Source organism: Amphibalanus amphitrite, unplaced genomic scaffold, assembly GCF_019059575.1.
Source record: "Amphibalanus amphitrite isolate SeventyFive unplaced genomic scaffold, NRLGWU_Aamphi_draft 000003F_arrow, whole genome shotgun sequence".
Lineage (NCBI taxonomy): Eukaryota > Metazoa > Arthropoda > Thecostraca > Balanomorpha > Balanidae > Amphibalanus > Amphibalanus amphitrite.
The window spans coordinates 1,235,363-1,261,933 of NW_024881500.1; the positions used below are offsets into that span (position 1 = coordinate 1,235,363).

Here is a 26,571-nt window from a genome sequence, read left to right on the forward strand (position 1 = left end):
TAGCAACCCTGTGATGTCATGCAATATTACAAGTGGCGACCAATGGTGAGCAGACATTCGTGACTACCTGACCAATCAGAGCGCAGCTTGCAGGTAAGATTCTATGACGTCACTAGTATAGAAGATAAGCAGAAACTGTGATGTAAAGGAAAACTGTTGACGAAAATGGCGCAGCAGAAACAGCTGGCCCGCGAAAGGAAATGTAAACAAACACAAAACATGGATCAAGCGCCCGGTGCGGGTTCGACTCCCGAGCATGGCGAGAGTCGGTGGCACGTCGGAACAAAGATAACTTTACTAACGTAGCAAACACTCGGAACTTCGCGCTGACATCGAAGAGCTGCACGCCACTCAGACAGCGACCCTCAAGACGGCGCTGGGGCTGCCTCGCCGCGCCCACCACTCAGCGCTCCTCGCTGCTGCCGGTATCCCCCGGCCACCACATGAGCTGATTCGGTCGGCATGCTTCCGGGCTGCAAGTGGTGCTATGCGGTCCGAACACCGTCTCCACTCTCCAGCAGGCATTCCTCTCGGGCCTGACGAAGTTGGCCATGTGCCCCGACTTGCTTGGCGACTCTCTTCTTCTCCAACTGTCTCGCATGTGCGGAAGCGACTTCTCTGCCGTGCTCGAGGCAGCTGCCGCACGGTCGTGCAGTCACAGACGCCATCGCGCGCCCCAGACGGACTGGCAGATAGCATCCGCTTCTTGATGAGGGACAACAGCCAAGCTTCGCGTCGCCTACTACGACTGCTGACTTGCTACGTCCCATCGGGGGCCGTGACCCCTGTGACCTAAGCTCCGTGCTGACACATGACGGTTTTGTCATTTCTGATGATTGTTTGTTATTAGCTGTTGGGAATTTGCCAATGTTTGGTGCAAAATAAATGTGAATGAATGAATGAATATTCTCCGGTGAACACTGGCCTACCAACAGGTCCACGCTGGCACAACACGGTATTTTGCGAAGAGTGACCTCCGAACTGCCAAAACTCGTGTTATGGTTCTGTTTCGTAAATGATCGGCACCGCCCGGGTTGACTATCCCGGGGAGTAGCGAAGCCAGCATCAGGAGAGCCGAGTAAAGGCGGGTGTGAACTAAGACCCCTTCCCCCTTCTTGCCGCTTCCCTCCTAACTGAGCTAGAACTCCGCGGGACAATGAGCATTTGCGCCGTTACAAGACTCGGCTACCGGTATGGCCAACTTCCATGCCTCAGGACGGTGACCTTTGAGGTCAGTCCAGACTTCAAATGCCGGTAGATTAGGTCAAAAGTTCAGTTTTTGATAACTTACTTCGCTAACAATGGAGGCGAGACTGCGATTTTGGCGTCACCGCGTCCGAGATGCTCAACCGCGTCGAATGATTTTATATGTTTGCGGCATTTACTGTTTCTGGAAAATGCTAGCCTGATTCCTGAATGTTGATCTCAGGTCAAGATCAGGTTCAAGCCGCTCAAGTCCCGAAGTTGGTCGAGGGCGGAAGAAGATTGTGAATCTATCATTAAATTCGTCAGCTTATTTTGAGCTTCTTAGATGCCTTTCTGAACTCACTAGCTCAATTTGTTTGACAGATATTGACGAAAAGCTCCAATGACCTCATGCGACCTTAGTGTTTTATCTCCACGCACAAAAAAAAATAGCTGGCAAAATATAACTTCCCGTCGACTAGCCTGTCTTGACTTCACATATCGATATCCACACTGTGCCAGGCCACGATCGTTTTAAAGCCCGTATGTTTGGAACATCACCCGTGAATACATCACACACATGAACACAATCTGTAATCCATGTATATGACACTAAAACACTCACAACAATACAACATTGAGTGCGTAACGTGCATTGCCTCTCAGTGCCACACACACATATTGCCGATAACTTATTGTAGCTGCAGTGACTTAAGGCTTGCCATCAGGCCTGCAGTCGCGTGCACCACACAGATGCGTGCGCGGTGTGCAGTGTGTCGTGCGGTGAGCACCTGGTTCAGGCCTGAGCCACGCTCGGCCGGCGTCGGACATAGTTGAGCAGACGGACGATGGCCGCAGGAGTGACGCCCGGGATCCTGCTGGCCGCCGCGATCTGTCGGGGGCGCGGCGGTTAGCGGTGCCGGTCAGTGTTAAACATTTAATACGATATTATCTATAACACTATATGGCCGAACGCAGCACAGCGAGACCACTGAGGCTCGACAAACAGCACATGACTCTACTTAAAGTTTCAGAAGATCGTGCGGAACCAGAATCAACATTCCTAGTAAATCCACATACATTATTATATAACTTAGCACAAAGGCCTGATTGCATGAATCAGTTAAATCGCAACCAAACAATAGGACCACAAATAGTGAGCTGAGGCTACCTACCGTTTGCGGACGACTGGCCATGAGCTTCTCCCGCTCCTCCATAGATATTGAGATCTTGTGACTGAAATAAGGCACATGTGTCAAAATATATCATGTCAATTAGTAGGTTAGGTCAGACTTTGCGTGTAAGACATGATGCATGAGTGCATGTTAGGGGGTGATAAAACACTATTTTAAGACTCGATTGTCAAAATACCGTTACACTATAATTATGCGTTGCAAATGTTTTCATCACAATCCCTTGGAGCAGAAAATGTGGAAAAAGTGAAGTCACCAGCTTCTTCACGGGCTGCATTTTACGATAGATTGTAATAAATCTGATAACGCCAGCTTATACCAGGTATACATTGGATACGAAGCTGGCCCCGTCATCAACTGAGCTTCACTGACTACATACGACCGCCCTCTATTCAAACCAACAGCGCCACCCTTCGCAGACATTGCGAGCGTCCACCTTTGCCCAGGCTGTGCATCAGGCCGTTAAAGGGACTATCCCACCTTTAACATGGGGTTTGAGTTGAGATAGCCAAGTTTGCGGCGAGGTTCAGAAACCACTATCTATCTAGGTTGCAACCCCCGCGGCCTCTTGGTGTTGAAGAAATTCGTTCCCTTCATTTGAAAATGGGCCTTGTACAAGTCCCTATCTTCAACATGGAGCGACCGTTAGTGTGACGTCACATCGTACTTTAGTCATTCTGATTTAAAGGTAGTGTGCCAGCTTTCTTGGACCATATGGAGTTAATGACCCGGATAAGGAGAACCGGATTTTTAGAACTTATCCATACCTTCAAAACTTATGGAAACGTCTTAAATTCTTCAAATTTTGAGTACCCCAGTGCGAAATTCGCCCCGACGGGTTGTCGGTCGTACCCCAACCACATTTCACACCACTATGAACAATAAATGCACACACTAAAATCGCTATTACCGATAGGCTTATCCAATCAAGTTTCGATAAACCCGTTCATCATCATCTCCTGCGGTTTCGAACACGCCTGTTAGGTGGCTTCTGATGCTCGTCGAGGTCGGAATTTCCAAATACGCGTGGTGCGTCGGGCCGCGCGCTCTGACTTCGGCCAAGAAAAATGCGTCAGCTGATCATTGTCATTTCTGCCACTTGCGTGTGGTGTAATGGGGTCATAACTTAAGAGACGGCTGTTTCATATCAATTATTTTACATAAAATCATATTTCAAACCACGAATTAATGTTCGACAGCCAAATTTAAGAAACAATACCAATACAGGTTTACAGTTTAAGGCTCGACATTGTGTTGTCTACGATTAGACAGCTGATAACTCATTACCGTACGTCGTATGGTCGTAACACTATAATGACCTTTGCTTATTGTCACAAGTGCGCCGCATTCGCGATTGTTGCCCGACGCCTGTTTGCAGGTGAGCCCACTACAGTTGTTATACAATCTAAAAACCGATAAACTTTTAGGCGAAAAAGGCACTATTCCAGGCCCATTTTTGATTTTTTGTGCGATATTAGGTAAAAACAGAAGCTTCTTATCCTAGGAAAAATAAAACGGGAAATCTTTCAAAGGTGGCACACTACCTTTAAATGGGTTTGTTCGTTGAAAAATCGCTTAAAACTTGGTCTGAACTTTGCTGTGGTGCCTACAGAGTAAAAAGAATCAGTTTTATGACAGTAATGTGGCCTGGGGAAGGAGGAAATTTTGGGCTGTGACGTCACATATTTGAAAGTTTGTGTTTGGAATATGGGAAGCCTAAGATGTTTAATGAAAAATAAATGCCAGAACCGTGTTCCTGGTCATTCAATCTATAAAGTCGGGCACAATTTAACTGGTTTTAACAACATTTTAGAATGTGGGATAGTCCCTTTAACCTCACATCGTTCAATGCTCAGCGTACCTCGTGTAGTCGAGGTCGTCGGGAATCAGCAGCATCTCGTCCCTGCGCACCTGATCCACCTCTGCCTGCTGGGCCTCGCTGGCAGACGCGTACAGGGCCTCGATCTTCACACTGTGGGCATCACACACAAACATACCGTCATTAACGGGAATTGTGAAACACCGAAACAATTGGGGTTGGGAACTCGATTTTTTAAGAATGCATGAAAATGATCAAACTATTTTCACAGAATTTATGGTGCATACCATTGCCTCATAAAATCAATAAGCTGAGAGAAATGGGGGAAGAAAGATAGGAAACTTGTTTTGAAAAGTTCTTGAAAAAGATGCTCTTGATGCTGTTACGTCACATGTCACCTTCTGCGGTTGACAAATAATGGCGCATCTGGCGCACCACAGATTACATGTTATATCAATGGGTGAAAGATGTTGTTTGCTTCACTCTGCCATTCGCGCTGTTTTTAACTTTAAATTATGCTAAAACATTTACGGATGAAATGTTCAGTGTCAAAAATTGATGTGTCTGCCGTGTACTATATTCCCACTTAACATGAGCGCGTGATAAACATTTTATGTACCTCGAATTTTCAAATGATAAAGATGATGAATCGGAGGATGCTGAAAAGCAAAAGCTCATTCCAATATTTGGACTACTTTACGATTAAAATGTTTACATTCCTGTCATCTTATTGATCATTTATTTGTTCTTTTTTATGAAAATAACTTAAGGCGTTGAGAACCGAGGTAATTTCTATCTACCGTGCCTTAACTTACCAGCAACAGCAATCTATCTACGCCCTACGGTGGCAAGGGAGACTGTGAAAGAAGCGTAAGATGGATTCTAAACAATTCTTTTGTGATATACTGAAGGGCAAAGTGCAGAGAAGAGCGTACAAGTCCTGTTTTGTGCCAGGCTGTTGCAGTAGCACTTATGAAACTCCGAAAACGATCTTCGTTCATGTCCCGAACAACATTACCCTGTGAGGAGATGATCGTCTGCAATAGCAGGAAGAGCTGATGCAAGTACTTTGAAATCCACTATCAAGTCGGTGCTATTGTTGTAATGATCTCTGTGAGGTGAGATATTTTGTGCAAGGGCTGAGTGTAATGCCCAGGAAATGACCTCCATTCGCCCCCTGACCGGTCAGGGTTATAAAATTTGAGTGGATGGCGGTCCGTTTGGGGTTCAGATGTCAATTGTATTTTGTTACTGTCAAACAATACATGTTATGCTGGCAGCGAATGTGTGTAACGTCGTTTTTCGAAACAGAAGTTAGAACTGTAACGGCAGAGTGCTTGCTGGTCTCATCGTAAGTATTGTAAGTGTTGTAAGCAAAAGCATTGTCAATATTGTAAGTATTGTGAGCATTGATGTATGGTAGATATCACCTCACATGATCTCGGCTCAGATAACCCTCTCCGGTGTCCCTGTCAGTAAATGGCACCTGGATCATTACAGATAAGATAATTTGTCATAATTCTTAAAGAATTGGGTGGTTTTGACTCGTTTACTCGAGGTGCAGGTCGCATTTCAATACTTTTCCATAGGCTTGCAATGTAAAGGTCACGACTCTGACCTAGCCTCAGGTCACAGATCAAAAATTCTGAGATATACAAACGACACATACTGCAGGTACTGTTTTGAAGACTTGATGAGAGGAAATAACTTCGTGAAAAGCTCAAGCTCTGACGTGTTTGCAAACTTTTCTGAGGTGGGGTCAGCAAACCCGCTCTGGTTACCTGACCTGACCTGACCCGGCATTTTTTTTTTTTTTTTTTGCTGAGATGTGCGCAATGAGCATTTAGGAAAAGTCACCAAATATGAGCTGAATGTCTCGCGGCGTTTGACAATTGTACAAGAAAATCCTGAAAGGTCTCCCCGTCCGAAATAGGGTTAATGTGTATATGAAGAGTTGCAGATGCCAAACATACCCAGATCTAAGACTGCAGTTCCCAGCGCCGCTGCAACGTTTTTAAAACAAACATACATACATAGGACATACAAACATGTTTATTTGCACCTGTTTTGGATAATAGCAACTCATGGCGCCATCACCTGCGATAACTGTTAGGATTTGAGATATATTTTTATTTAGGCCATTAGTTTGGCTGTAATGTTTATTAATATTAGTTGGGCGGAGTTTGGTAGTTTTTTATTTAACTTGTGGTATGTTGTGCTGATTGCGGGTTGTTCAAACCTTTCAAATGTAAGGACCTTATTGAACTCAACCCTACCCCTACACTACCCTACATACGACTGGACGCTTTCCAAGCCCACAAGCATCACGACGCCGAGATGGAATGTAGCCGAGAAATCACCCTCGCCATCTGCTCTAGAGCTAATCGTGTGGGGCGGCGTGTGGGGCGCCGCTTAGCCTATGGGGGTGCACTTCTAGTGGATGGGGGACGGGGGTGCACCTGCACCCCTTTCATGTGGAAAGTTACTTCCCTGATTACAGCTCCCCGTATTGCACCTTATCAGGGAACGGCCAGCAAACGAAGGAACTATTTCTGGATGACAGGCGAATAACCACTCACGCAAGGAGCGGAGCTCCGCCCCGTCCAAAGTGGCCAACAAAGCAGAGACAGAGGCAGCATCACATCTTCCATCAAAGAACTGGTTTCTGGCTTGGAAGATGAGCTCCATCTTTGCATCCGAGTCGGTGCTGTCAGGAATCAGCTGGTCTAATGGAGTGAGAGTAGTGAGACGACTAGCTATTGTATCAGAGCTGCCTGGTCTTCGTAGCATTTGCACCGATTCTTCTCGATCGGACTCTGAATTCTGTCCCTCCTGCGTATTACTTGAGGCATTGCTATGTAGCTAAGTCTTTGGCAGAGTTTCATTATCCATGCTTTGCAAACAGTGCCATAACAACGCAGTTAATTAATCACCAAGCTTCTTTGTAAGTTCCAATACAGTTGAATCGCACGCGATTTGAGTGCAAAAATCAAGAAAAGTGCCAACTTGTTCCCGTAAAATATTTTGAATATTGACCTAAAAAAATGAGTAATTTCCAGATAAAATAACAGCGAAATCAGTTTTCGCTTGCCAATAAAACTCACAGATATTGAAGCTCCATTATTAAAGGAACATTTTAGTATATGCCATTCTTGATAAAACTTCTTAGCCACGCAATACCAGCGCAAAATAAAGAGACACTGAAAACACGACCAATCACTCCGATTTACCATAGGAAAAATAGAAAATGTATGTCTCAACTGCGCCAAATATACAGACAGTTATATACCTACATGTGACGTCATGATTAGCCCGACCAATCAGAAGCAAGTTGTTTTCAGCCACAAATAATTAATTTCTGAACTAACTAGGCATTTTTTTAACAAAGTGATTTTAAATTAAATCATTAAAAATTCTGAGCTTTTTTATTTTACCAAAACATACAGAGCATGCAGATAGGTCCCAACCCTATTCTCGCACCGCAGTCCCTGCAGTTATATAATCATTGTGATACCCACTGTCTGGCTATTACACACAACAGACTGGCATCAAGGTGCATTAGCAAACCCCAAAGCAGTTAGCAACCGCCGCAATGCATTATTGAACAGCGCTGACGAACCTTGCGGTGACGATAATTACCACGGCGAGGGGAAAAGGTGTCGCGGTAGCGATAACAGATGTAAGCGGGAATGCGCAGCTTCAGCGTCGGTCAATGTATATTTAAAAGGTTCATGCATTAGTTATAGGGTGCCCGATGCAGTTTCATGACAGGATTGCCCACATTGTGTGGGATTTGAGCACATGTTTTAAAAGGTTATGCGGGTAGATCCTATCAATGGTTTCAGAACTGGCATCAAAGAGCTAGTTCTGAAAGCGCTGGGCAAATATGAGGCCAGTAAGTTTGAAATAATGTCAGCAATAACGTCGAGTTCAGAGATAACATAACTCAACAACCCTTAGCGAATAGGACGCTAGCTAACCAAAAAGTTGCCGATATTCAAGCGTGAAATGCGAAATAAACATAACGTCACATCACAATATGCCTACCCACTGGAAATCCTGAAAAAATCAGAATTTTTGGAACAGCCGTTTTCTCGAGCATCAAGTTGTACTGATCTCAGGCAGCTTTTGCCAAATTGTCAGGGAAATCAGATTTGTTTTTCAATAGAAAAACACAATTCTAAAGAATAGTGTTTTAACTATTGACAACAAACCTTCGGTTACTATTTTCATCAACGTTATATCGGAGTTTGTGAACCGTCAAATATGATCCTAAGACAAAGTTATGCAGAGTTAGCAGTGCTCCTATAATTTTGCTGTAGGACACCGACAGTCACATACAATTCATCAGAGTGTGAAACGGCAAAGTTTTTGAGTAACTGAGTGTACAGCCGCGGATACCCGCCCTGCACTGAGAGTACCTCTCGGAGGATACTAACTAAGAGTGTAAAATGCCAGTGTTGGACTAACCGAGCGTGAAGCCGCGGATCCACGTCTCCTAACGCAGAGTAGCGCTCGGGGAAGGCCTCCAGGATCTGACTCAGCTGCACACCCTCATTGCCAACTCCAAGAAGATCAAACGCACTGTAAAAAAATAATAACGCATGATTAGATAACACACATAGCATTAAACGAAGCTAAAGTGACGACAAAGTGTGGTAAGAACCATTACGAGAGCCGTAAAATTTTCCGTAAACGTTGAGCGATCGGTAAGCGGTAAGGTGTCCCGTCCACGGTGTTCATACAAAACTACTGTTAAAAAAGCAGGCATGATACTGCCGGCGGCTTCCTATACCCGTCAGTCACCAAACCCCACTCCCTCGAACTCACGACTTCTGTCCGGCGCTGGAGCCGGCCGGCAGCCTCAGGCGTCGTCTCCACTCGGTCAGCGTTAGCCGGTGCTCCTGCAGGGCCACCGACACCTCCTGTAGACGGTCCCGCGTGGCGCAGAGGTGGCCGTAGCGGCGCTCCCCGACAACACCATGACGGTATCCTGAGGGAGACGACAATCGCTACGCTGAAGGTGACACAGTGACACATTGGTATCGTGTTGTATGGTTTATGCATGGATGCGCGTCGACGCATCAAGGAACATGTTTAATGCATGGGTCGTAGTAGTGGTCTAGTGAGGGTAGTTTGTGAGCTATCATCACGTCATGTCTCTGCGGACAACCGTTTAAATTGTTTGTCACCGTGTGTCCCGCTGGCTAGCATTTCGCATTAGTAAGAATTGTCCGAGCGTACAACCCTCGGTAGTAACCTGTTCTTTGTATTTGTCGTAGGCATCAGGTGAAATCCGGCATTTCTTGAAATGTCCAGGCTTTACGTGGAAAGCCTAGGCTTTTCATGAAATGCCGGATTTCATCCCATGTTTGGGTTGCATTATTTGGCGCTGGCTCAGCACCAAACCTAAACAACAACACCTAACCCGACCTTACCTAATGTAACCTAACCTTATCTAACCAATTTACTTTTCACACCAGTATAACGCCTTTTGTGGCGACTAACGGAGCGAGCGAGAGGGTGAGCCTTGCACGTGCGAAATTTCGAGGGGGTACCTCCAGCTGACTTGTGCACGGCACCCTACTAGCCGGTCTTTAGCGATGTGCCAAATTTGAGCACAATCGGCCCAGCCGTTCTCGAGATCTGGAAGCGGCACCCTGCACAGTGCACGTGCGCACGTGCAAAATGGGTCCCAACTGACTTTTGCACGGCACCCTACTAACCGGTCCCTAACCATGTACCAAATTTGAGCGCCATCGGTCCAGCCGTTCTCGAGATCTGGAATCGACCCCTGCACGTGCGCACGTGCAGCAGCACCTCAACTCTGGCACATGGATATGTATTGCCTAGTGGGTGCCTACCTACATGCCAACTTTCAGCGCAATCGGCCAAGTAGTTACCGAGATATTGCAACAATTGCAAAAGTGACACCTCTTCGTTTTGCACGTGGCACGTGCATAAGGGGTCACCCACATGCATCGGGAATAGTCCAATACTTGGTAGAAGGAATGAAGCTACCCTACAAAAATTACCGCGTATAAATCGGTCAAGTGGTTGCTGAGATATAAGCCTCGCAAAAGCGTGACCACGGCCGGCCGCTCATACTAAGAAATTTCCGTTATTCTACGTAAGACTCCGCTCGCTTCGCTCGCTCCGTAATAACACGTAAGGCTAGGTCTAATGGTTTGATATGCTATGTAGGTGCAAGCAGGTTCAAGGTTAGGCATTTCATGAAATGCCGGATTTCAGCCGATGCCTACGACATATTCAGCATCTGAGTGCGACCACTACATGCGGCGATTGTCGTCCTCTGCAGAGAATGGCCGCAGCAATCATTATTGTTTGTTAGTCGGGGCTTTAGGGTACGCCAATATCGGCGATCAGGCCGCATCCGGTTAGGTAGCCGGCGGACACTAATAGACAATTCCCGACGCCCTTTCCCATTCCTAGATACAGTCTGGCCGCAAGAGGAGAGTAGCAATGGTCTAAACATCCTATCCGACACACTCGGCCCAGTGTTTGAGGTTTATCCACAACGTCGCCGCCCTCTCAGAGCGCTCACCTTTCTCGGTGAGTCGGAGGTCGGCGTTGTCGGGCCGCAGGGTGAGTCTGAACTCTGCGCGAGAGGTGAACATGCGGTACGGCTCGGTGGTGCCCTGCACGGTGAGGTCGTCGATCAGCACGCCGATGTAGCCCTCGGTGCGGTCCAGAGTCATCGCGGGAGAGCCGCGGGACTGGAGAGAGACAGGGCGGGGCGAAACGGTCAGTTGGGAAACCGGTCCTCAGCTGACTCATCGGTAGGAAGGTGAAAGCTGAAGAACATCTCTGAAGAAAATCAGTCCATGAGAAATAGCACTACGTTCAACAGCTGTGTTGGAAAGTAGACCTAGAGGGAACGGCACCCAACCCCGCCAACTTCAATAATTAACCATTTACCATTTACCATAAACATTTACCTCCACTGATTGTGATACTGATGGATGATATACAGCGTAACAGCATTATGCTGTTATACACGATATCAAGCATCAGCTCCCTTTTCAGACACCCATCAGCACCCAGCGGTAGCTGTATCCTCCTCTCCCATCACCATCAGCTCTCGATCTTCAGCTAGTCTCCCCAGTCCCCGCTGCCTCAGACCCACCTATCTGTGCTTCCCCGCCTCCGTTTTAACCCACCTGTCTGGCGGCGTTGATCCCGGCGATGAGCCCCTGTGCGGCCGCCTCCTCGTACCCCGTCGTCCCGTTCACCTGGCCGGCCAGGTACAGACCCCGCACCCGCCGCGTCTCCAGACTGGGATGCAGCTCGCGCGGGTCGATGTAGTCGTACTCGACACCGTAACCTGTACAGGGATGGTGCTGTGAGATGAGCAATGTTCAAATTGAAGCCAGAGAAAGGCGCTCCATAGGTTCATAAGAACCTCATCTTTTGACGATGACCTAAACAAAACTTTCGCCCTAATTGCATAGCGACATACGGAATGCGAAAGATAAGGTCGGAGTGGGGGGCCCACGAAATTGCAATCACGAATTCGCAGCACATACACCTGCAACAATAATAATATATAGCAATAAGTGCTGCAATGCTATGGACGAATACAGCCCACTAGCCATCGGTATGTGACAGAGGTGTTCCTTCCGTACCAAGCTACCCGCCGATGCGGGTCCGTTTCCCACCTGGTCTGACCATGGTACACCGCTCCAGGCCAGGCAGCTGGTGCAGCATCTTCAGCTGCAGCTCCTCCGGCATGGTGCACGAGAGGCCCTGTGTGTAGATGAGGTCGGAGTCCGGGTCGGTGGGCAGACCCTCCGGCTCCAGCCACACCTGGTGACTCCGGTCGCCGAAACTGGACCAACAGAGCGGAGCACGAATGGTAATTGGGGTGATGTACTCATCGTTCAATAAAACGCACTCAGAACAAAGGCACAGCAAAGCAAACGGCACAAGAGTTAGAACGGGCTGCAATACTGTAGCGAATGCTAGTAAATAAATACCTATGTATATTTGATCAGAATTGCAGGAAATTTTCGTAGCTCCAACGAAAGTGAATGAATAATTTAATTACACCTAATATTTGATACGAATTGCAGGAAATTACCGTAACTACCACGAAAGTAAATGAATAATTATATAATGGTACCATCGTTGATGAAATGACCGCGAAAATAGCAGTATAAATAACAAACATACAATTTTCGTAGCTACGTCAAAAGTAAATGAATAATTTAATTGCACCTTATATTTGATAAGAATTGCAGGAAATCATCACAGCTACGACGAAGGTGAATGAATATTTTAACCACGGTGCCATCATCACCTTTCGGACATAGATTACCAGACGGCCGACTACCCACCGGAGTATTTTGGACTCGATGGAGGGACAGTAGCGCGGTCCGTTGATCTCCTCCTTGACGTGGAGGTTCCGATCCAGCGAGCTCCTGACGATGTCACCCACCTCGGACGTCGTGAAGGTCATGTGACAGGGCAGCTGGTCCTCCGGCTGCCAAACAAGGACACGATACAGCATTCAATGTCGTCTACAGGCATCGGTAGGATTGTGATTGCAGGATTGCAAAATCCTGATTGCATTCCTTTCTGGTGGATTGCACCTGGATTTGAAATCCATTCCAAAAAACAGGATTTGATTGCGGATTGGATTGCATCATACTTCCATTTTTTTGCAATCCAATCCGGATTGTGTTTGATTAGTGCTTTGAAATGCAGTTTGTTGCGATTGAAAATTATGAGATCGGCTTCATCGGCTTAATGTACTTTGCTATCAAGGGCCTTACATCAAAATTCGAAACTTGAAATAATTTAAACGCTTTTAATTTAAACGCTCAAAATAATATACGCTGATGAACTACATAGGAAGGGCAAAATTACGTACCTATTTGAGGGCGAGTTTTAAAAATATAAAACACTGGTTGGGTAGAAGTTTAAATGTGGGGGTGTTTGAGGCAGAAAATATTTCCCATAAAATACCTGTGCCGCCCTTAGATAGGAATTACTCGCAAGACTAGGTACTAGAAATGGGTGATTTGGGGATGGAGGCACGGCCCTATGCCCCCCTCCCTCCCCCAGATCCACTAGTGCACATAATAATACAACAGGATTGCAAAAAAGGATTGCGGATTTGATCACAATCCAAGTGAAAAAAGGGGATTGCGGGGAGGAATGCAATCCACTTCGGCACTAGGAATGTGGATTGGGAATGCAATCCTTTCAAAAAGGATTTTAACGATGCCTGGTTGTCTATCATACGACATCATACATTAAGTGGTTCTCTGGAACAAGGTCTGCTTACTGCTGCGCGCCTAACCCTTCAGTGCAATTACCAGCTGAAATTACACCTCCATAAAATTGAGCACTTCTGTAAACTTAGCTTTTAGCTTCACTCAAGATTACCGAGCGCCCGGGAGTCGGCTGACGCTGTTTCACACTCAGTGGCGCCACCCGGTTGACCAACTACCTCGATAGCGCCACCTACCTTTAGCCAGACGGAGTCGTTGAGATCCAGACCTACCTTTAGCCAGACGGAGTCGTTCATGAAGGAGAACGGCTGGGGCTCAGCGTCGCCCCAGTGTGCCTGCAGGCGACTGAAGTCGATACTCCGCTTCAACACCCGCGGGGGTGTTCCTATCAGAGGTCAGGATGAACTTGATTACATCTTGTATCTCCGTTCCCCTACTACATCTCTGGCTTGGTGGACACTGGACAGGGGTTCCCCTGAATTCTAATGCAGTGAGTTGTTACGTAACATATCAGCAGCTCATTTCCCAATCACGTGAGTGAAACGAAATACCCCGTGGTAGCCTAATAATCGAAGGCTTATTTGACACGTTTCGGGTGAGTGACAAAACATTTCAGCTAAGGCTCAAACTACTTCGATTTCGACAATCGGCAACGAACTCAACTTAGGACACGTCCACGACTACGAAAAACGTTTGAGAAGTGGGCTAGTCCCTAAGCGGGATGAATAGGCATACCCATTCCCAGACGTGTTCGACTTATGACCCCACTGTCCCCTCCAGCCACCCACCAGTTTTGAGCCGTCCCATTCGGAACTGGAGTCTCTCCAGCGCCTGAGCCAGGTGGATGGCCGGCTTGTCGCCGACTCTGCCGGCCGGCCACTGGTCGGTACCGATACTGATCTGACCGCGCAGAAAGGTACCGGCAGTGAGCACCACGGAGGGGGCGCTCAGCTGCCGGCCGTCCCCTGCAGGAACGAGGGGCGGGGAGGTCAAAGGTCAGCCCACAGTGTGTTGCAGTGCTATAAGGGCAGCGCTGGTGTCGGGGATCAGCAATTGGTATGCTTCAGTTCTTAACGACTATGCGATTAAATCATATTCTATGCATGTACCTAAGCAAACGCTTCCAAATCCCATCTATCTGATCTTCAGCAAATTACATGTTAGTCAGTCAACCAGCATAAGCTGGGAAAAAAGGTGTTAAGATCAGTCAGCATGAATTTCTTTATTTCATTGCTTAACAATTTTTGCAACTTACAACGTCAAGAAATCGTCCATTCATTCATTCATTTATTGATTGATTCATTCATTCACTCACTCATTCTTTCATTCATGTATTAATTAATTAATTAATTAATTAATTAATTCATTCATTCATTCATTCATTCCAAGACGAACTCTATATCCGGCCGCCTCCGTTCTCCGTACCTGTCCGGACCCCTGTACAGACGGCCGTACCGGGCCGCTCGCCGTCACTGAGTACCAGGTCGTCCACCGACGCCTCCAGCACCTGCAGACCGGGCGTCGACAGCAGCTCCTTCTGCAGGTGACGCCGGTACAGACTGCGGTCGATCTGCGCACGCGGACCCCACACCGCCGGGCCCTTACGACGGTTCAGAACCTGCGGGGGAGATAAATATCAGTGGGAGGATCATAAAGTACGATTGAATGAAGTCACGCAGAGGCCGTTGCCTACTCAAAACACTAAGTAGATGGGTGGCGCCTTATAACTCACACATTCGCCTCCTTGGCTACGTAGCGACTAGCGGTAAATGGTGTTCGATTTTCGAAGCCCGTTAAAAATTATAACGAATGTTTTCTCCACCGTTTGTGCATTTTAACGACTAAGAATAATATCATGCACACACAAAACATTAACTTTTCCGAATATGTACGGGTTGTGCTCACCTTGTATTGTACGCCGGAGAGATCACAGACTTTGGCGCAAATGCCGTCTAGCGCGTCAATTTCCTTCATCAGGTGGCCCTTGCCGATGCCACCGAACGATGGGTTGCATGACATCTCCCCTGCAAACATCGCAACATTTAAGCCAAGCTTAAACAAACTATATCACTGAAGTCCCTATCTTCTATCCACATATTCTGGTTCAAAGCACAGTCTCGTGGTAATTATCGCATATATCGGTTAGTTTCCCGTACGTTCAAATTAATTTACGAGGATCCGTTGAAAAATTACGACATAATGCGTTCGTATCACCATCAATGTTAGGAGCTATATTCACCGATGGTGGCCGTTTTGTGCGTGACCAGCAGGGTACGACACCCCAGCCTGGACGCCGCCGCAGCAGCCTCGGAGCCCGCGTGGCCGCCGCCCACCACGATGACGTCATAGTTCGTACTCGCGGCCCGCTGACGACCGGGCGCCGTGTGGTGCAACAGTCGCCGGAGACCTGGGGAAAAAGGCAGCTGGCTGATTCAGAGAACACTCAATCTTATTTTTGTATAGATTCAACAGGTCTGGGGCTAAGAAAAAGTTGTGAAATGCCCAATAAATGTATGCGTCTATGCTTATTAGTCTTATGAGCTGCTGCTACAAATGATTACATATCCCAACAAATAACAATTGCCTTGCCAAGTAGAAATACCTAGCAAAATCAAAATGTATAACAGCATGAGAATCATCCAACACCACTGATGGGTAGCAGAATGAGATAGAATGGAATTAAAATAATAAATTAACTAGGGATAGCTTATGAGCTAATTGATAGCCTAATGGAAAACCATATAAATTATAATATGTGACTGTGACTACTCAACTCATTCTCAAACCCATCCAAGTTCCTTTTCCTTCCATATCAACAATGCATTCTCATCACACATGGCCTATTGAGTGTCCTCTTAACTCAGCTCTTATAGGTATGCTCAGCCCAAATATCCTCCAGTTCCAAAAGCAAGATAATTCTAGATGAAGTTAATAAAAGCATTTATTGGTGGACCCAGGCCAAATGTACATTGCTTACTGATGGGCGAATTATGTGTGCCATCCAAAAGTTAGTGTAGTATAAGAATGCCACTTTTTGAAAAGGGAGTTGTATTCAGATAGGTACTAATTTTTAGATAAACATTTAAGGCACTACTGCCACTCCTGAGCGACTGCAGGAGCTGCAGGAAGAGATACGTGATCCCAGAAAGCTGCTCTTGCCTGATTCGCCACCAGCTAAGCTCCGCTTTTTTGGCCGCAGAAGCCGCAGCATCCGCAGACACTTGTACAGGGCCCTGCTTTAATCGTAATGGAATTATCATTGTCATTCAGCAAAATCCATCTAGGTCTTACCAGACATTATCAGCAGTTAATTGCTCAGTCAGTTTGAAGCTTATCATTTCTTGAATCATAAAACATCATTGTGCAATCTCTCACCAGTCACTCTCTAAACACAAACACCCGGTACTTTAACAGTCAAAATTGAAATAACCTGTTTGGCCTGGACATTTTTTTCAGATCAAGATAAATATTAAGATTCATATGAAAATTAGAGCGTGGCACTTTGGTGGCACTCTCTATATACCGTGGTGGCACTTTGGTGGCACACTGTTATGCTCGGCAAATGCTCGGTACATAAAAAGCATTCTAAACCATAGTGCCTTGTCTAACCGACGACATATCCGCCGTGAATAAATCCTTCCAACACCGATAATGTTGTAAAGCTATCAAGTGTGCAACAAATATATCTAACGTTTATTACGTCATTTCTACTTATCTATTCCTATGGAATTTGTATCATATTTTTTTACTTCTGATACCAAACAATAACTATCTCCTCTGATTTATTAGTGGCAAAATAGCTCTTTTTCAGCAAACTTGTATCAAATTTTCGGTACCAACTGCATGTTTTTCTGCTTGCTCCAGCTGTTACACCAATCAAAGATCGAAATTTTATATGACGTCATAAATAATAAATGGGTATGAAAATTTCACATAGCATACATGCACTTCTTTTCATTTGCGACATATATTGCGCTCCTTTTTCGTGCCAGCATTGGACCGTGGACGGGTTGGGAGTTTTTTTCTACTAAATTTCATATTAAAGGTTAGTGTTTTTTGGCTTGTAAAATTTGAATTGTGTCTTTTTCTCCTTTTTATTTGTTTCATTGTCTTTTTTCTGAAAGCTATTGCTGTTTGATCTTTCTTTTTTGTCGGGATTTGGCCTGTGGTCTGTGGATAAGTAAATTTGAAGTTATCCACCTTTGTGAATTATTTATTATCTGTGTTTGTGGAAAAACAGTTTCATTAATTAACACTTAAAATGAAATGAGGTTTGCAGATAGGGATTTTCGGTAGGTAGCATTTGGGCTACAAGCTAAATGTAGAATATCCAAGACAGTTAGGATAAATATATTATAAATATATATTTGACGTGTTATTGTTATCATTTATCCTACAAGCTAAAGGCGTGTATTAGCCGCACACGACCCTCCACATGGATACATTTTCTTAGATTTCATAAAGCCCTTACAAAAGCTTATAATTAACATGAAAATGCTAGTAAGTTGGTAACTGGAATTGACTTAGCCCTATAGTGTCAAGTAAAGAATGATAAAATAAAGTCGGGACTGTTACAGTTAAATGTTTAAAGCAATATTTTCTTGCCATTAGTTGAGTTCATGGAGATGAGCCAGGAATTTAAATCAAAAGCAGCAAAAAGAGTGGAACAGAACATAATTGGCGAACATTTGTTGCTTCTCACCCAACATACTTTTTTCTTGTTAGTCTTCTTGTTCTTGTTGGATTAGGGCGCGTAGCTGCCAGGGCTCAAGCGTCCATCTCAATCTTCTTTGGTCCTTGTTAGTCTGAATGCCTACCTACTTATTCAAGCAATCATAGCTTAATGGTTATAGGGAAGCAAGATTTCTCACATATCAATGAGAATCAAGAGCAAGCTGCTCAAATGATAATTGCTTCAGCAGCTGATCAAATTGAAGTTGATTGAGAGAACTTAATTGAAACTGAGATATTGAAATTGATTGATAGGTAACGAAATTTATAAAAGGTGGTATTAGATAATTTTATCACATGTTTGATCATAAGAAAAAAGCAACAGCTAAATGATATTAGTTTCTTATATTTAAAAAAAAATACACTGTGGAAACATTGGGGGATACAAGTAGAGAAATTATCAACAGAAAATTGTTTTTTTTTTCAATCTATGTGCTCTTGCTTTAAATGATAGGTAAGGAGTAATATAATTGGTAGTTGTGTTTGCCATTCAGATTCAACCTAATAAAGATCACTTTTAGTACAGAATCTGCACTATAGGTCATCCTCATCCTGTGATATATCATTGTCACTGGGACATTAAAATAACTCAGCTGATATGGCACACTACGACCCCTCAGACATACGATGGAGGAATACTCGCGCGAGCCGTGCCCGTGGCGGATTCTGGACGACTGCGGCGGAGCCTTCACCATGGGCTGTATCGGCGGCGCCGTCTTCCACTCCATCAAAGGCTTCCGGAACGCGCCGAGCGGCCTGGCGCGCCGCGCCGCCGGCAGTCTGGTGGCCGTCAAAACGCGCGCGCCCATCATCGGCGGCAACTTCGCCGTCTGGGGCGGCATGTTCTCCACCATCGACTGCACGCTGGTGCACCTGCGCAAGAAGGAGGACCCGTGGAACAGCATCATCAGCGGCGCGGCCACCGGCGGCATCCTGGCGGCGCGGAACGGCGCCGCCGCCATGGCCGGCAGTGCCGTCATCGGCGGCGTCCTGCTGGCGCTCATCGAGGGCGTGGGCATCCTGTTCACCCGGCTATCGGCCGAGCAGTTCAAGCCGGGCCACCCGCAGATCGAGGACCCGTCCCAGCTGGGGCAGCCGCCCAGCGCACAAACCCTGTAGCTGGTCACGGACTGGCTAGGCGCTCTGTTGTGATACTCGGCTCCCGCGAGCCGAGGCGTGTGTTGTACTCTTTGATGATGTTTGACGATGTTTATGGTACGTGTCTACTGGTACTGTACATCATCTGCCTAGAATGTGTCTCAGTATACGGACGTGCTAGTCAGCGATTTTCGCAGACGTTCGCACGGCTAGTGTATAGAATATGCCATATTTAATGGCATTACAACGGCGCGCTACTAGGAGCAGATCATTGGTGTTGTGACGAGCTGGCTACGTGGTCATCGCATTGCATCCCTGATGAAAATATACCTCCCACCAGACAGCTGCTTCCTTCTGTTAGGGAGAAGGGGGAACGGAAACTATGCAACTCGCCGTCGTCTCGTGAGCGGGAGGTATGGTGGCGACATCTGGATGAACACAGTTGGGCTCTGTCGTTCGGTGTTCGATGAATGAATTCGTGTATTGTCCGGTAGCCGATGTATGAAATCGTGAAATTGTGTTCGGTAAAAAAAAAGAAATGCATGCATCATGGTCGTGAAGTAGGCACCTACAGGGTGTCCCAAAAATAATGTCACACCTTTCCAGCGTCAATTTCATGAAAATAACAAACATGAGAGGCGCGCTTTTCTTACATATGCAATATGTATCCCACCTTCTCCCTGATGCGGGCAAGCATACGGTCCGGAACATCAGACATCAACATGTCTAGCTTCTGTGGACTAATCTTGGACCAGACAGATCGAACGTTCCTGGTCAGCGTGCGTTCAGGTTATCCTAGCGCCGTTTTGCTCACCTCTTACAGGACGATCGCCCAAAGATTTTCTATCGGCGACAGGTCGGGGCTATTCACCGGCCATTTGTCCTTCTCCCAGAATGCTGGGAAGTTCGATCTGTACCAGTCCTTCGTCGTTCTAGCTCGATGAGCCGGGGCGCGGGCCCTGGATATGTTCAGCAGAAGTTTTCGGCTGGAAACGTGGCTTGTTGGGCTTCAGCTTTAGAGACATCCTCCGGTACCGATGGATTATCAATTTGAAGACTTGATGGCTGTTGGCAATCAGCCTCCTTGCCAGTTTCCTTGTGGATAAGCCCGTCTTTAGCTCCGCACTTCGCGATGACGATCTGCGCTATACCCGGCTGGCGGAAGTCTTCCCGCCGCGACCTAGCTTGTTCCCAGGCGTCTATCCGCTTCTGTCGCGTGTATTTGTATTTGACAATAGCAGACACTCTACAGCAACGCGTAGCTTTTACGTGTCCTTAGTCAGAGATGAATAAAAGAGCAAGGCAATGATGTCGCATAAACACACACACAATGACACACACGCACACACAGTCACGCATATACGAGTAAGTCATCGCCGAGTAAAAATACGTTTCACAGCTCGTTTAAATGCCGCGGGGTCTAGATTTCTCGCGTCTCCCGGCATGGAGTTGAGGAGACTAGCAGCGCGGTACTGAAAACAGCGCTGCCCCGTCGCTGTGCGCACGGCTGAGAGGCGCAAACAGTTGTCCTGTCTAGTCGAACGTTCACCATTCCTAGTGTCAGCATGGGTATGTAAAAGCATGGCAAGCTCGGCGGGTTCTTGATATAAGGTTCGGTTCGTGATAACCAGCGCCAAATCGCGCGACAACTCATGCCCAGTAGGTACCTCGGCGACCTGGCCGTGGGTCATGCCACCGGCAACCATGCCGACTGCCCCGTTGCGGGACGATTTGCTCTGCAGTTCATAGGCGGCGGAACGGGGAGGGCACCGGGGTACCGTGCCCCCCTTTGATTTTGGCATTTTAACATTAGCCCTATGGGCGTTGCATGGAATGAATGGGACCAAAAGTCGGCAGTGCCCCCCTTAATTGAAGGTGTTCCGCCGCTACTGCTGCAGTTTCGCCATCCTGGACACCTGGTCCGCGCGCGCTGGGTACTGCCCCGAAAATGACCTCCGTACACCCCTCCCTTGACCGGTCAGGCCTCGGGGTCACAAAAATTCGAAGGTCCGATGACTAGAATGTAGCCAATACCTATGGTCTGGGAGCCAGTACCGGTGAAATTATATTGATATTGCGCAGTGGAAGGCAAAACAATGGTTGTGGGAGGGTGTGACATTAACCCGCGCCCCGCTGGGGGGGGGGGGGCAGAATCTGCCCCCTCCCGTTTTTCGCCAATAACTTCTAAACGCGTTACGCCAGCGACGTCAAACTTTCAGTACCTTATCATACATCGATTTTACACGTTCCCTGAAAATTTGAGCGAAATCCGTCGGAAAATTTTTGAGAAATTGACGTTTTAGTGACGTCATGTTCGCCATTTTCGCCTAAAAAAACGGCAAAATTTCAAACGCCGCTAACGTCTTCATTTTTAAAGTAATCAAGACGTAACAAAAAAGGTTATACGTGATTCTACTTTGTCTATCAAATGGCTATCTCGGTTTTTTGAAAATTTTTGATTTTGGCCAAACATTTTTCCAAAAAACTGACTTTTTTTGAAAAATATTTATAAAATCCAAAATTTTGAGTTTATCGAAAAAACCAGAATATATGTTAAAGAAGTGGTCTATGTGCACCTACATACCAATTTTTAGAAGAATCGGTTCAAAAATGTGGGAGTTATTCAAAATTTTATGACGTCACGACACACAAAAATTTTGAAAAATGATTTTTTTTTGAAGTTCTAGACCTCGTACGGAAATAAAAATAGCACCATTCGATTCGCCGTGAAAAACTGCATCGGATACACACCTTTTTAGGCCTTAACAACCAACTTCAAAATTTGACCTCACTTGACCTGACCTTGACCTGACCTCGACCTGAAATTCATCCGGAGGGGGTCCATATCACTTATTGAGTGTGCTTATTGAATTCCATGAGTAAAATGACCCATAAAACATGTGTCGCACATGCCCTTTTCTATATTTTGTTTTTGGTGACCTGACCTGACCTGACCTGACCTTGACCTTGACCTTTGAATGACATTGTGTGCAACGAATATTGTCTTGGTAGTCTAAGGACACGTTTTGGGCAATCAGTCTCAGTCCATTCTTCGGCAACTACGGTGCAAGGCCGATACTGTAGAAACTTGCATTTTGTACCCTTGACCTGACCTTGACCTGACCTCTGACCTACTTAAGCAAAAAAATTTGGGCTCTTAAGATCCGCCTTGCTGAGAGCTTTCGATTGCCGTTTTCCCCGTCTTTCTACGACCATCGGTTCGGAAGTTAGACAGGGGGGGGGGCAGAATCTGCCCCCCCCCCCAGCAGGGCGCGTATGGCTGAATAGCCCAGCGGGGCGCGGGTTAATTTTGGGACACCCTGTAGTTACGAGAAATTGCCAACATTCAGTTCAAAATTTTGGAAAATGTTGAACGATAATAAAAAATCGAAGACGACCATTTGATCAAGTTCATAGCATTGGCAGCCTGATGACGTTTATGGCATGTCTGAGTACTTACCTACATACGTCTCTTTTGTGATTTTATGTGATTTTTCGCGCATATGCCGTGTTTTGGTCGAAAACTCAGAAGTCATGACGTCACTAAAACCTCGATACCTACCTCAAAGGTTAACCGATCGATTTTCTGTTTTGAAATTTTGTCGCAATAAGCTTCAATCAATTTCCTACAAGTGCCCATAATCAATCAGGTATGTCTGCGGCGAGTCGTTTTTTAGATATATCGTATATGATATAGGTACTTATTACCTATCACGGCGAAAAAGTGAGGGCGTTTAATGCCCCCCAGCAACTCGCGGGGCTCCATCCTAACTATAACGTGTTCGTAGCTATCGTGTGCAAAGCGTCAAAGAACGGCACCACCACACCACCTGGGTGGGGCCGGGACGAGGATGCTTCTCACATATTGATATACCTCGCCACGGTATAAGACGAGAGGACGCGCACTGGGACGAAACGTTTGATTTTACTTCAAGAATAGAACGATATGTATGTCTTGTAATTTGGTTTTTACTACTTCTGAAGCTAACAGAATACCTTACCACCAGTATAACGCCTTTTGGGGCGACTAACGGAGCGAGCGAGAGGGTGGGCCCTGCACGTGCGAAATTTCGAGGGGGTACCTCCAACTGACTTGTGCACGGCACCTTACTAACCGGTCTCTAGCGATGTGCCAAATTTGAGCACAATCGGCCCAGCCGTTCTCGAGATCTGGAAGCGGCACCCTGCACGTGCGCACGTGCAAAATGGGTCCCAACTGACTTGTGCGCGGCACCCTACTAACTGGTCCCTAACCATGTACCAAATTTGAGTGCCATCGGTCCAGCCGTTCTCGAGATCTGGAAACGACCCCTGCACGTGCGCACGTGCAGCAGCACCCCAACTCTGGCACATGGATATGCAGTGCCTAGTGGGTGCCTACCTACATGCCAACTTTCAGCGCAATCGGCCAAGCAGTTACCGAGATATTGCAACAATTACAAAACTGACACCTCTTCGTTTTGCACGTGGCACGTGCATAAGGGGTCACCCACATGCATCGGAAATAGTCCAATATTTGGTAGAAGGAATGAAGCTACCCTACAAAAATTACCGCGTGTAAATCGGTCAAGTGGTTGCTGAGATATAAGCCTCGCAAAAGCGTCCGCACGGCCGGCCGGCCGCTCATATTCAGAAATTTCCGTTAATCTAAGGAAAGACTACGCTCGCTTCGCTCGCTCCGTAACGAATGACAAATCTGTCAGAAACGCCGTCTTCAGGCTCTCAGGGCCTGTCACCGTCGTCTTCGAACTGGTCGACACAAAGGAGCTCACTATACTGCCACAGAAACTATACCAATAGGCAATAATTATCCCGAATTAGATATAACTTGAGCTCTGGAAAATCCAGGGCTCATTAGGCGGTAACAGTCGCATATTATCCATCAATTTACTGACGGGTAGCTTAGCAGTTTATGCAAAAGGGAAGCACTTGTGCACTCAATTTCCACCTCATGTAACCAAATCGCTAAAAGAATAGCTAACGGCTGACTTCATTGTATACGAAGACGCTCTTTCCCCAATCATCTAACCAAACAGCCGACCGACAGCCCACTGAAGAATGGGCTAATGCTCACAATTTGGCCGATACGATGCCAGGACAACAGGAAAAACGGGATCACTCCCTGCGTATTTAATCACTCTCCCAGCGCTTCACGTATTTACTCTTCGACCCGATCTGAAGAACAATAGACCACTCAGGCACCCTGTAACGATACTGGTGGGAGCTTCTGCGGCACACGAGTTCTAACAATAGTCCAATATGAGTCAAACGCTGGGTCAGCGCTCTCAGGGGCTGTCGCACCGCTGGTCGCTGACAAACCGTCCGCTGATCGCTGACAAACTATCCGGGCGTTTACCATCGACAAACTGTCCGTTGATCGCCAGCAAAACGTCCACTGATCCCTAACAAACCTCCACTGATCATCGACGAATAAATACACGTGTGCCACTTTCTTACAGCTCACGGTTCGTCGAGCACATGTCGCCAATAGCTTATTGGTGATAGGCAAGGTGGCTCAAGGCTCAAGCTTCTTCGCACCATGTTTGGAAGGTGTTCATCAAAGGTGCGGTCCTAAGAAGGAAAGTGTGTCGCCACGCAAGATTGGCGCTCGTCACCACGTCGGGTCGCACCCACATCGAGGAAAACGACAACCGATTATCAGACAGATTCCGAAACGGTAGAGGGTGGGCTTATTTCATGTTTATCGCGAGGTCAGTGAAGCGTATGCGCTACTTAGGATATAAGTTGTCATACATGTGTGCCGCCTTTTTAGGATTAAACGCTATCTCGTATCGCGCTGTCCGAATATGGATATTTGAGCATCGCAGACGCAAACTGTAAACCGTACAGCCTTATCGATGTCTTTCCGAAAAAACGAGTGAAAATTTGTATCGTACATATGAATCTAGACACACTTTCAATTCGTCCAGTTTAATTCAAGCACGCAGACATTCTCCAGCCACTGACATAGAAATACTGGCTTCATAAATCATAGGACTATAGATATGTTGCAAGTAAGTACATATATGACCGTTCAGCTTAGCGAAGGGGAGACAAGCACAAAATGTTTTTAAAAAATTCTGCTGGCGGTCGGCAGCTTTCCGTCAGAGGTCACTTGACCTGACCTTAGATGAAAGCATCATCGTGACCTATGTGTGTAATTATGTATATGCCTGACGCTGGTTATCACTTGTCCTCACTATACCATGACCCAGGCTGGCCTGAAGGCCGAGAATCTTCCGGGCCATGCTAACAAGGCAGCAACTGTCTTTAGACTGAGTGGTTGTTCATTTTGTTGACATTTGTTTTATGAATTAATTGAATGAACCGTGAAGTGGAGTAAAAGTTAAAACGCATATACCTACCTATGTAGGTACGCAGTTAGGTACGGTGCTGCCTATTTTTCGTTTCGACATGCCTTGGACGAGAACAGATTCGGCAGAAGCTTGTTGTCATAAAAAATGAATCATATAAAATACATATGGTTCTTTGCTTACATATGCCGTGTCCGTCCATGCATTAAACTTTCCCGCACAAGTAATGAATGCTCATATGCTTTGCGGAGATGTGAGCCACTCCGAGCGAAAATATTGCAATCACTAGTCGACGCGATAAAGACGCGAGTCTCCAGTTTCTCCTCGTTTGCAGCGTTTTCTCCGCGGCGCCCTTGGCTTCTGAGCTGCCACTGGTGGTGGCCAATGAAGCAGGGAACAGTCGGCATTAGCCACCAGCCGACCATGGCCGCTGGAGTGGTCCGATTCGAGCTGATGGGAGCCGTGTGGCGGACCAGTCACGGACCGATCGAGACGCTGAAATCCGGTGACGACATGATAATGGATAGAACTTCAGAAATCAGAGGGGCCTTCGTATGATGGGTGTGGCGTAGTGCGCATTGCGTCAAGTGGTCTGCCGTGTGGTGCGGTGTACATACATAATTCGGCATACGCGGGCTGCCGGCACTGGGCAGCCCTCCTACCATTCGTTCATCCCAGCTTAGCCAATCCAGACACGACATATTCGCTTACAGTTCTGCACTCTTGTGCTCTTGTCGCTAAAAAATAAGCTTAATACAAACGAAGGCATGACCAGTAACGCAACTTGTGCTGTTCAGTGTTTACGCTGTTCGGTAATGCAAGCGTAAACTGACAAGCTGATTGGCATTAGATAAAGCTCAACTGTTTCTTTTCAGATACACCAGCAGAAGCACCGCTCGAATGCATATTAAACACACAGGATTAAGTGCATTCATTGCTGGATATTCAAGCCGATGCCTGCCAATTATATAGGT

General features: G+C 46.5%; 2 protein-coding genes across 6 annotated transcripts; one reads left to right on the forward strand and one right to left on the reverse strand.

The window, feature by feature from the left end:
- Positions 1–23: 23 nt before the first annotated feature.
- On the forward strand, positions 24–19,626 carry LOC122365048 (mitochondrial import inner membrane translocase subunit Tim17-B-like). 4 transcript variants are annotated; one of them, XM_043336058.1, is made up of 2 exons: positions 24–45; positions 18,806–19,626. In XM_043336058.1, exon 2 carries the CDS (start codon positions 18,813–18,815, stop codon positions 19,302–19,304), a length of 492 nt encoding a protein of 163 aa, XP_043191993.1. In that variant the 5' UTR covers positions 24–45; positions 18,806–18,812; the 3' UTR covers positions 19,305–19,626. The 4 variants fall into 4 exon arrangements, with proteins under 4 accessions (XP_043191993.1, XP_043192137.1, XP_043192067.1 ...); XM_043336202.1 differs by lacking the exon at positions 24–45 and adding an exon at positions 17,422–17,499; XM_043336132.1 differs by lacking the exon at positions 24–45 and adding an exon at positions 17,511–17,517.
- LOC122364850 (protein MTO1 homolog, mitochondrial-like) lies at positions 1,771–17,149 on the reverse strand. Of its 2 annotated transcripts, XM_043335732.1 has the most exons (16): positions 17,064–17,104; positions 16,746–16,893; positions 15,694–15,861; positions 15,360–15,478; positions 14,880–15,072; positions 14,243–14,419; positions 13,727–13,839; positions 12,555–12,700; positions 11,877–12,046; positions 11,379–11,542; positions 10,763–10,934; positions 9,028–9,190; positions 8,668–8,781; positions 4,240–4,350; positions 2,361–2,421; positions 1,771–2,077 (listed from the first exon to the last, which is right to left on the reverse strand). In XM_043335732.1, the coding sequence occupies exons 2-16, from the start codon at positions 16,750–16,752 to the stop codon at positions 1,982–1,984; spliced, it is 1,974 nt and encodes a 657-aa protein (XP_043191667.1). In that variant the 5' UTR covers positions 16,753–16,893; positions 17,064–17,104; the 3' UTR covers positions 1,771–1,981. The 2 variants fall into 2 exon arrangements, with proteins under 2 accessions (XP_043191667.1, XP_043191596.1); XM_043335661.1 differs by having other exon boundaries at positions 16,746–17,149.
- Positions 19,627–26,571: the final 6,945 nt, after the last annotated feature.

Excerpts from the sequence above, each read along its gene's own strand:
- LOC122365048 (XM_043335979.1), top strand. The coding sequence starts at position 17,721 with ATGAGGTTTGCAGATAGGGATTTTCG. Across the intron at positions 17,747-18,805 it reads TTTGCAGATAGGGATTTTCG|ACATACGATGGAGGAATACT; the intron begins GTAGGTAGCATT and ends ACGACCCCTCAG.
- LOC122364850 (XM_043335661.1), bottom strand. Across the intron at positions 11,543-11,876 it reads GTGTACCATGGTCAGACCAG|GTTACGGTGTCGAGTACGAC; the intron begins GTGGGAAACGGA and ends ATCCCTGTACAG. Across the intron at positions 4,351-8,667 it reads GATCCGCGGCTTCACGCTCG|TGTGAAGATCGAGGCCCTGT; the intron begins GTTAGTCCAACA and ends TGATGCCCACAG.